Source organism: Panthera tigris, chromosome C2 (assembly GCF_018350195.1).
Source record: "Panthera tigris isolate Pti1 chromosome C2, P.tigris_Pti1_mat1.1, whole genome shotgun sequence".
NCBI lineage: Eukaryota > Metazoa > Chordata > Mammalia > Carnivora > Felidae > Panthera > Panthera tigris.
Genome location: NC_056668.1, coordinates 87,692,332 through 87,703,162, shown reverse-complemented (window position 1 = coordinate 87,703,162; position 10,831 = coordinate 87,692,332). Strand labels below are relative to the sequence as shown.

Genomic DNA, 10,831 nt, shown 5'->3' with positions numbered 1-10,831 from the left:
ATTACAGCTCCTACCAGCAGCCTCTCCTCCTCAGTTCTAGCTCTTAATGAACTTCCATAGCAAACCTGGTTTCCTTTGTCTCCTTAGTCACAAGGCAGCAATGGCTCCCCATTGTTACTTGTCTCTGGGCGCCTCACCATCTTTTGTCCTTTCCCTTCATCATTCCTATACCTCAGTAAGTAGACCCTTCCTGAAGTCTTGCCAGTTGAACTACCTGGTATGAATTCCTGCAAGGGCTTTGGTTAATATGGACAAGAAAAATAGAATCAGATAGGTCTCAGATATTTCCTACACCAGGAAACCATAACACAATACAATACAACATCACAAACCACACCACAGTAAGTTCTTCATGAAGTCCATTTAATCTGCATGATGAGCTCCTGGAGTCACTCTCAGCTCTGTACAGTCTGGGCCTGGATACTTTCATCAACCATTGAGATTCACAAGTAAATGGAAAACTCTTCTCCCTTTGAGTACCAGAGGGTTTGATGCCTTCTCTGATCCTTAAAAAAAAAAAAAAAAGGTTAGCTATCATACACACACACGTGTGTGTGTGTGTGTGTGTGTATCTTTGCTATTATATCTAATAATCTTGCCTTGGGGCTACCTTAGAAATATAATATGGCTTTTGAAAGCCCATGATTTTAGCCCATTAAAATAATAAAAATATCAATGTAACGATGGTGACTACTATCAACTGAGTCTCAAAGATGTGGTGTTCTTGCTTTGAATACGTTATTTCATTTAGCCTTCATAACACCACCATGAGGATGTTTTTCTCTCATTTTATGGGTAAGAAAACAGATTAAAGAGATAAAGTAACTTACTAGGTGAAATATATGTTGCTGTGTAACAAACCAACCTAAACTCAGTGGCTTAAAACACAACAATTATTTAATTTGCTCAAATATCTGCCACTTGGGCACCATGTGGTTGGGATAACCCATCTTTGTTCTAAGCTGGGTTGATGCATAGGTTGGGAGGACATGATGGCTGGGGACTAGAATCATCCAAAGGCCCACACACTTACACAGTCTGGTGGCTGATGCTGCCAGTTACTTAGATATTCAGGTATGGCTCTTGGCTGGAATGCCCATATGTGTTCTCCATGAAGCTATTTGACTTTCGTGGATCTTGGCAGCTGTGTCCTAAGAGTGCGCACCCCAAGAGACAAGAAGTGGAAGTTGCTAGTTTAAAAATTTTTTTTTTCAACGTTTTTTTATTTATTTTTGGGACAGAGAGAGACAGAGCATGAACGGGGGAGGGGCAGAGAGAGAGGGAGACACAGAATCGGAAACAGGCTCCAGGCTCCGAGCCATCAGCCCAGAGCCTGATGCGGGGCTCGAACTCACAGACCGCGAGATCGTGACCTGGCTGAAGTTGGACGCTTAACCGACTGCGCCACCCAGGCGCCCCGCTAGTTTTAAAACCCTGAGCCTGGAAACTGACACAGTACCATTTGCATAGTATTATCTTGGTCACAGAGTCTAGATTCAAGATAAAGGAGACAAAGACCTACCAGATGATGAGAGAAATGTCAATGAATTTGGGGGCCGTGGTTTAGAACTGCACATTTACTGGCATCATGTAGCTATAAGGAGAGAAGCTGGGACTCAAACTTTTAATTTTATAACTTCAAGGTTCTGGTTCGTTTTAAATATATTGTAATGTTTATTTTTGAGAGAGAGAGAGAGACAGAATCCAAAGGAGGCCCTAGGCTCTGAGCTGTCAGCAGAGCCTGATGCTGGGCTCAAACCATGAACCATGAGATCATGACCTCAGCTGAAGTCTGACACTTAACCAACTGAGCCACCCAGGCGCCCCAAAAGTTCTGGTTCTTAATCATAGCTTTGCTAAGTCACCTGAAAACTAATTTTAGATTAATGAAGGGGAACATTTAAGACAGTTCTATCCAGCTGTCCTACCTCGGTTCACCTGACCTCCCCAAACAGTAATGATGACCTGCTTTCTCTCTTCCAAAACAACTGATCCTGTTGATCCCACCTGGCCCACAGGGACATGCCCACGGATGTCACCATGCCCTGCCCCCCCCCAGCCCAGCCCCATCTGACACTAGTGACTCCCTCCTGCCTCTCCCCACACACATCTGGAGTCAGGGCCTGCCCCAGCCACCTGGCCTCTGAAGCTTGAGGCAGCTGCCCTGGGTAGAATGGGGCCCTGAGTGCCTCACCCCTGCCCAGCTTGCTGCTACAGCATGGCTTTTGAGGACATGCTCAATCCTGCCCCCATCCACATCTTGCCCCCTAATCTGAGCCCAGTTTTGCCCAGTCCCCAACCTTCCCAGTCCATACACCCTTGCTACCCTTGGCCTCACCTTTCACCCTGGTCCTTCCAACCCTGCCTTCTCCCACTGGCTGCATCTTGTCCAGCATTGACCCGTCTCTTTTGATGACCCCTCAGTTTACAGAGCCAGCAAGAAGTAGGGCTGCTCTCTCCTGGGTCTGAGCTTGAAGTAGAAGAGGGCTTCTCACCTGATGCTTCAGGTTGAGGCTGCAGGGTAGGGAGTTCTAAAGCACAACAATATGCATAGTGTAAAAACACTAAGAGCTATAGAGTCATCAGTCCCTCATGTGCAGCCAGGGACTAGCCAGGCTCTTGTCTTACTTGGATGCACACAGTTTGGGAGAGAGTGTCCAGTGCAGAATGTAGCAAGCTTCAGCCTTATGGGAATAGGTGCTTAGACTCTGTTCTGTGTACAAATCCTCCCGAGTTCCCCTTTTTTTCATGAAAGTGAAAACTTAGTCTCACCATGTTTGTTTTAAAAACCACCTCTCCTATGTCAACTTTTACCAGAGTCATGCAGCGTTGGGGAGGAGGAGCCACTACATCCCTTGGCTCAGGACCAAGTCATGACCCTGTCCTTCCCATGTCTATTAAAGGACTCCCTCATGAAGGAAAACATATGTATGTGTGTGTGTGTTTCAGAGTTCTATGAATGCTTGCATAAAGTATCCCTCTAAAAATTCAGCTTAAGCAGAGTTCAAGAGATACTGGAGTTAGAGGGGACCTTCATGTACTCCACTCTGCCTCCCCCCTCCACCCCGTATTTTACAGACTTGGATGTTCAGGCACCAGTTGGTTATACAACATGGCCATGTTAGCCAGCTGTGGTGTTGGGACCAGAATCCAAGCCAGTGCCTTCTGTACTGTGTCCCCACATGGGTGCACATTACTTCCTTATCCACTTTGGATACTGGTAATTTTTTATCCAAATAACTACCATCTATGAAGTGCTGTAGTATCATGTGCTTTTTGTCTTTACAGTCTCCTCCAGGATGTCTTTCCTAGCCCACTGGGACAATGCAGAAAGGTGGAAGCAGAGATGCTAATGGCAAATTCATAAAAATCAAACCACTGATTTTAGGCTATGCAATATTAAGCTAGAAAATAAAGTTATAAATGAAGAGTCAACAAATAGCATGGTGATTGGAAGCTGGTAGAAGAAACTGGCAGTGAGAGGATTGACATACAGTGAACAAGGCAGACAGAGGTGTCCTAATGGGGTGTGGTTGCTCCAAAGTGAATATCATGGAGGTTGGATTCTAGTGGCTGCACCCCTTTTAACTCTCACCCCACAAGGTCAAACCCTCACTAGACCTGGCATAACACCACTGTGAGGTACATAAGTGCTGTTATTACCCCCTGTATCAATTTCCTAGGGCTGCCAAAATAAATTGGCCCAGATTGGGTGTCCTCAAACAACAAAAATGTATGCTCTCACCATTCTGGAGGTTAGAAGTCTGAAATGAAGGTGTCAGCATGGCCATACTCCCTCCAAGGGCTCAAGGGGAGGATCCTTCCTTACCTCTTCTAGCTTCTGGTGGTTGCTGGCAATACTTGACATTCCTGTATGTTTGTTTCCAAATGTCCCTCATCCTATAAGGACACCAGTTCTTGGACAAGTGTCCACTCTAATACAGTATGATCTCATCTTAACTTGATTGCATCTGCAAACACATCATTTCTAAATAAGGTCACATCCACAGGCTCTGGATAGAATGTGAATTTGGAGGGGAACACTATTCAACTCAAGCATATGCTCTTTTACAGAAGTAGAGACTGAGGTCCAGATAGGCTAAGCAGTTTTCCCAGCTTGTTCAGAGGAACAAATTGGAATTTAAAACCCAATTTTCTGATTCCAATTCTGTGGTGTTTCTGCTGTATCCTAAAGTATGAAAGTTTTCTGATGTTATTTGATCCTCCATATAAAGCCTGTAAAAAAGAATGCTGCAGCATGAGTATTATCTATATTTTCACTAAGGAAAAAAAAATGACTTCCTTGAACTTTCTGCCCTTTCTATTTGTTCCCATAGCAACCTGTAATAAGTCTTTCATAAGTGTTATCACTTTATTGTATTTGCCCAATTATTTATCTGTTTCTACTAAAAGCAGAGAAAAACAGCATTGGTGCTGGCACTGGTGAATGAGAAGAAGACTCCTGCCTGAGTCAAATAGGTTAGATGCAAAGCTTGGACTTGAACTCATTCTCAGCGACCTTGATTTCATCTTACATATCTCCTCAGAGAGTCCAACTTCTCTCCCTATGCACAAGACCACTCATCGAGAGGTATCATCAGGCATAGTGCCTATAATTGATGAATTTTATAAAGGCCAACACAATGTCTGACAGACATCTGGAAAAATATTACCAGCTGCAAAATAAAAGAACATTGCAAAACTAAATGCAATATGTATTTTAATTAAACTGTAGTAAAATATATGAACAAAATAACTGCAATAATTATTACAGAAATAAATATGCAAATTAGAATTGATCTAACACCTCGGTGCATTCTAATTTACTTATTGTAATGTGGGATAGGTGGGGGGCTGTCTCCAACAGTAAGAATGCCTCAGGCCTATAAAGATCCCAAAAAGGCTCTGATGACCACATTAAAATCAACCCTATTTATGAGGATCAAAACAACTCCAGATTGTCTGGCATATGAAATGGGAGAGTGTGAACAGCTCTTTTTTTTTTTTCTTTCATCACGAGTAAAGCAGCTTCTTCTTATTATATAACCATATTACTCAGGCTCAGTAATGCGGCATTTGGTGAGGTCGTCATGTACTATTTGTGGCTCACTTAATCCTAGTGCTCCTCCCGGGGATAGGCCTAACAGAGAGATATTTCATCTCGGTGTGTTTTTCCTGTGAAATTTTTGATCCAATTATCTTTTAATCTTTTGCTACACAGTGTGTTGGGCAAGCAACTTAGCAGCGAGAGCCCTTGTCTATAATGACAATTAGCCCAAGAGACAAGAGAACCGAAAATATTTGAAATCAAAGAAGGTAATTCTGAAGAGGAGAAAGCTTTATCATTTTCTTATCTCTCTGTTCCAGATAACACCCAGATAGCTAAAAGAACAACTAGATTTTAAAGATGTTATCAGTTTTCTCAGTGACAATTAATTTTAGGTCCAGCTCCCCCTATATTCCCATTCATGGAATAAAAGTCTTGTTAATCCCTTCACTGCGAACATTTTCTTAAAATTCAAAGTAGATCTATGACACGGCTGTGAACAGCACAGTTGAGGAATCTTATGACTCTAGTTGGCAATGAGAGTTTATTTTGTTTAACCACAATAAAAGCTAAGGATGTAGAGTGAGTCTATACTTTTCTCACAATTTCTCAGCCTACTCTTGACTTCCCATCCTTTTTTCTCCGGGCTAAACTCTTAGACCATGATTTCAGTCATTCTCTTGCAAATCTCAACTCCCTCAGCCCTTTGGCCTTTCTTCATACAAACTTTACAAATCCCTGTGCTGTTTGAGTCCCAGGATCTGTCACCTGCTTCTTCACAGTCAGCTGAGTTTCCTTCACTCAGCTCCCATGCTGCCCCATAGAGTTACCACTTACAGCCTGCCTTGGGGGATTTCCTCCTTCTCTCACCCTTTTATTTATCTTTGGCCCGCAGCCTATCCCAGTCTCAGTGCATCCTCCAAACTTTCTCTTCAAGTTGTCATCCCAGCACTCATGCTCAAAAAACTCAACCAGCTTCCAATGAGCATCAGGTTTGAGGCACCACCTCACGCGTCCTTCTGTATTCCCAGAAATCTCTCTATAGCACACCTCCCCCTTCAGTCAGAGGTAAAGGCGTCACACCCCTTTGACATAAATCTCCCGTCTGTGCTCTTCATTGCATCCATCTTCATTTTCTTTCTGTATCCCAAAACTGAAATAGAAGACCGAATGCTTTCTCAAAGGATAGTAAGAGAGACAAGAGACCCAACAAAGGTAACAACAGTTTATATCATTTTGCTCTTCTTGCTAGAAGAATATCCACTCTAGAATACTGGGGCCAGAAAAAATTTCCAGAGTAGGTGATACCTGAACCAAACAGAATAAAAAAAGGCTAGCCTGGATTTAAAAAAAAAAAAAAAAAAAAAAGTGTGTGTAGGGAGACCATCCCATGCAGACTGAGCAGCAATTATAATGGCACAGAATCCAAAAATGAGGGAGGGCTGAGCTAAAACTGAATTACCGAGGTTATCTAGGTTGAGTGGAAAACAGTCAAATAGGACAAGTACTTAATGATCAGACTCTGAATATGTCATACAGACTAAGAAGCTTGGGTTTTTATGCTGATGGCACTGGGGAGCCATTGAAAGTTTCTTATCATGAGAAAGGCACAATCACATTTGCATTTTAGAAAGAACATTTGAATGCAGCGTGGAAGACAGATTGCAGTGGGACAGACATTAAGGGTTTGAACTAGCAGGAGAACAGTTCATAAACTCACAGTAACCCCAGGCCAAGAAAGACAATAGGGTGAACTAATGTATTGCTGCCTCAGAGCGACAGTGGGAGGGGTGCGTTCATACGGCACCAGTTCCCTCAAGCATCCCTAAGTACAGATCTCTGGTCTGGATGTTGATGCTGGTCCCCTGGACTTGTGAAGATTCTGCAGCAGATCTCACTGCTGCAAGCCAGGGCAAAAGTAAAGAAAAATTGTAGACCCCACAGAGGAACCAAAACTGAGTTTCTAAGCCTATGTGAAGAATTGACAAGGTCAGGTTAAATTGGAGAATGTGTGTGTGTGTGTGCTTGGTTGGGGTGTAGAGATTAATGACTGGAGTTAAAGTTCCTGCAAAAATGGGCCGAGGCATGGGGAGGAAGGAGTCATAGCAACTGGGCTTATATTTATTTACGTGTTTTACTAGGGTACACTCTCGGAAGAAGTAACAGATGGGATGTCACCCAGTCTGATCTCCTTGTCAACTGAATCTCCAAGCAGATACACTCATAATATATGCTACGAGGAGGAGAACTTGAATTCAGAATGCCTTTGGAAAGATGTCCCTGGCTAAAGATTTATCTATGATAATAAACCAGAATCTCTGGATTTGTAAGACATGACTTCCTACAGATTTTCACATAAGTTCCTCCACCTTGGGGTATAAAATGGAGATTTTTCACTGCTTAAACATCCTCTGCTATGAGAGGTAACCTCAGGAATCTCCTTTGGAGACCTCACTTCTTATTCTGAACCAGAGGTACATGTTTGCTGCAGGGAGAAAGGACATGGCTGGCTGCCCCCCCGCATCCCAGGCTCTCCCTTGCTCCCCTCTGTGCCTCTTGATTGCCCGTACCCTTGAAGTTAATAGTAAAACTTTATGCTAGATGAGATTTGTGAGTCTGATTTCACAATCCAATCCTGTATATTATATCTGAGAAGAACTAGTAAAGTAACTACTAATCTTGCTATGTTCCTAGTTTTACCTGGAAAATGTTTTCTTTAGGGAAAAACAGGTTATACTTACATTTTATGGTTTTAAGTCTAGCCTTTTTGACCAAATCAAATGCTTCTTGATCCATTCAGATATTTCTGACAGATCCGTCCAGTTGAGCGTGAATTTTTATCCACACCATCTCTCACGCTATCTCCACTAACTCGACCGGTGAGAATAGTTTCTGCCCCCTTCCCCCAACAAGATAATCCCTGAGTTGTTTTCAATACATTACCAGTACAAACAAAATGTATATTAGTGCATGCCTTCAGAATCTTGTTCCTCATGCCCCAACTGGAAGAAGTCACATGGATTAGAGTAAAAATATCTGTAAGAGAACTTGTATGCAAAGCAAGTATAGACACTGCTTTAAATCCACAAGATAAAGCAAGCAAAGCTATGCTTTCTTCTCTAGGGCAATTTGGGCTAGCAGGAAGGCAATTACTGCCTATAGCAGAAGAAAGCTGTCCCCACAAGTAGGCAGCCAGGGAGCTGTGAATTAGCTTTTCAACACCTGAAGCATACGTTAGAGAAAGTTAATGGCTCTGCTTTGAGAATAATAAGAAAAGCCTGGGGTTAGAGGAGGTCCCTTTTTTCACAGTAATTTTGCACATTTTAATAATTAGTAGTATATCAATATTTATGGTATCACAATAAAGGAGCATATTTGGGGGGGATGTTTGATCATGTGCATATTTTGTTCACAGTTGTCCATGACTAAAGAGAGCTCCATGTCAGGGCAGGGACAGTTTCTCTGCCAAGACATTCTAAGTCAATACATATTGGCTGGAAGAAATTAGGCCACTTCGAAAGTACTAGACTTACAACCCTACACCTAAAATGTGATGCTCATCTTAAACTACAGGTCACTTCATGCAGTGATGCTATGGTAACCTTTTAAGTACCTTTTGAAAGACTAGAGGGTATCCCTCGTATTATCTCCTTCAGTGGTTTTCAAACATTAGTGCACATTCAGTGCTCATGGTATTTACTTCCTGATACATGATGAAGGTACTTCTCTGTGGTATTCTTTACAAAAAAAAAAAAAAAACCCAAACCCTAAAGTAACCATGAGAAAAAATCTATACACTGAAAACTATAGAAAGCTTATGAAAGAAGTTGAAGAAGACACAAAAAAATGGAAAAAGATTCCATGCTCCTGGATAGAAAGAACAAATATTGTTAAAATGTCGATACTACCCAAAGCAATCTACATATTCCATGCAATCCCTATCAAAGTAACACCAGCATTCTTCACAGAGCTAGAACAAATCATCCTAAAATTTGTATGGAACCAGAAAAGACCCCGAATAGCTAAAGCGATCTTGAAAAAGAAAACCAAAGAAGGAGGCATCACAATCCCAGACTTCAAGCTGTATTACAAAGCTGGAATCATCAAGACAGTATGGTACTGGCACAGGAACAGACACTCAGATCAATGGAACAGAACAGAGAACCCAGAAATGGACCCACAAACGTATGGGCAACTAATCTTTGACAAAGAGGGAAAGAATATCCAATGGAATAAAGACAGTCTCTTCAACAAGTGGTGCTGGGAAAACTGGACAGCGACATGCAGAAGAATGAACCTGGACCACTTTCTTACATCATACACAAAAATAAACTCAAAATGGATGAAAGACCTCAATGTAAGACAGGAAGCCATCAAAAGCCTCGAAGAGAAAGCAGGCAAAAACCTTTTTGATCTTGGCCACAGCAACTTGTTACTCAACACATCTCCAGAGGCAAGGGAAAAAAAGCAAAAATGAACTACTGGGACCTCATCAAAATAAAATCTGCACAGTGAAGGAAACAATCAGCAAAACCAAAAGGCAACCAACAGAATGGGAGAAGATATTTGTAAATGACATATCAGATAAAGGGTTAGTATCCAAAATCTATAAAGAATTTATCAAACTCAACACCCAAAAACAAACAATCCAGTGAAGAAATGAGCAAAAGACATGAATAGACACTTCTCCAAAGAAAATGCGGTGTACCCTGAATGGGATCCTGGAGCCAAAAATGGGCATGAATGCAAAAGATAATGAAATCTAATAAAGTGTGGAGTTAAGTTACTAGTAATGCACCAGTGCTGGTGTCTTAGTTGTGACAAATGCACCACAATAATAAACATATTAACAAGATTGGGGACTGACTGAGGGACATATAGGATCTGTTTGTACTGTCTTTGCAACTTTTTTGTAAATCTGGAAGTACTGGAAAAATAAGTTTATTTAATGATGCCCACGGAATACTACAGGCAAATAAAAATCTCTGGGGTTGGGACCTGGCTATTGGCATTGTTTTAATCTCCCAGGTGATTCTCCTATGCAGCCAAACTTGGGAATTACTGATTTAGATAGATATAAATTAAGGACTTTCGTACTAAATCTACCTTTCACTTGGTCAGCATGGTAGTTAATACTGAAACAATTTGCTACTTTTTGTATTTCTAGAGAAAACATCTCTTTTAGTTTAGGTTAATCAACTCTGTAAAATAATAGTACCAGTCACTTAAAATAAAAAGTAGAAACAGAAGAAATCCATACACTGGCTTTTAAAGATGACATTCCAGAGTATATCCTGAGGTCCATATGCATCCCATCTATCCTATTACACCATGTTTTAAAACTATCAGACAGAGCTTTGGGACCTGGGGAGAATTTTGTGACTAATAGAATTTAGGCAATTTAGATAATTGCACATGAGCCCTCTGTACCTGGAAGACCCTGTGCAAGCCCCTGTGGTAGATCTATAAAGTCTTTACTCCAAAGCATAAACTTTTCTTCTAATCTCTGTTAGTTTTGTAAGAACTAAGGCTCAACTGTAGCACTCAACTCTAATATTTGTCTCATTTTTCCATCTCTACATTGTGTGGATAAATCTTCCCAATAGGGATACACTAAAAACAAAGAATAATTCTAACTACAAGGTCAAATAAGAGAAAGGTTTTTACTTTTAGTTAAAAAAATTTTTGTTATATTAGGAGTGCTGATGTTGGAGAGGCTAGCTATTCAATTGGCTATTAGAGCATCTCCTGATACTTCCTCTTTAGTAGGGCCACATGGTTTTT

The 10,831-nt window shown here is 41.4% G+C and overlaps 1 protein-coding gene across 1 annotated transcript in view; it reads right to left on the bottom strand.

Annotated features, from left to right (window-relative positions):
• Positions 1-277: 277 nt before the first annotated feature.
• LOC122241912 overlaps positions 278-10,831 on the bottom strand; it is a 28,027-nt gene continuing 17,473 nt past the window's right edge. Inside the window, exons 2-3 of the mRNA XM_042998343.1 lie at positions 2,339-2,531; positions 278-506 (exon numbers count right to left, since the gene is read on the bottom strand). Of these exons, the coding sequence (XP_042854277.1) occupies positions 278-506; positions 2,339-2,531 (422 nt within the window). The remainder of the gene's footprint in view (positions 507-2,338; positions 2,532-10,831) is intronic.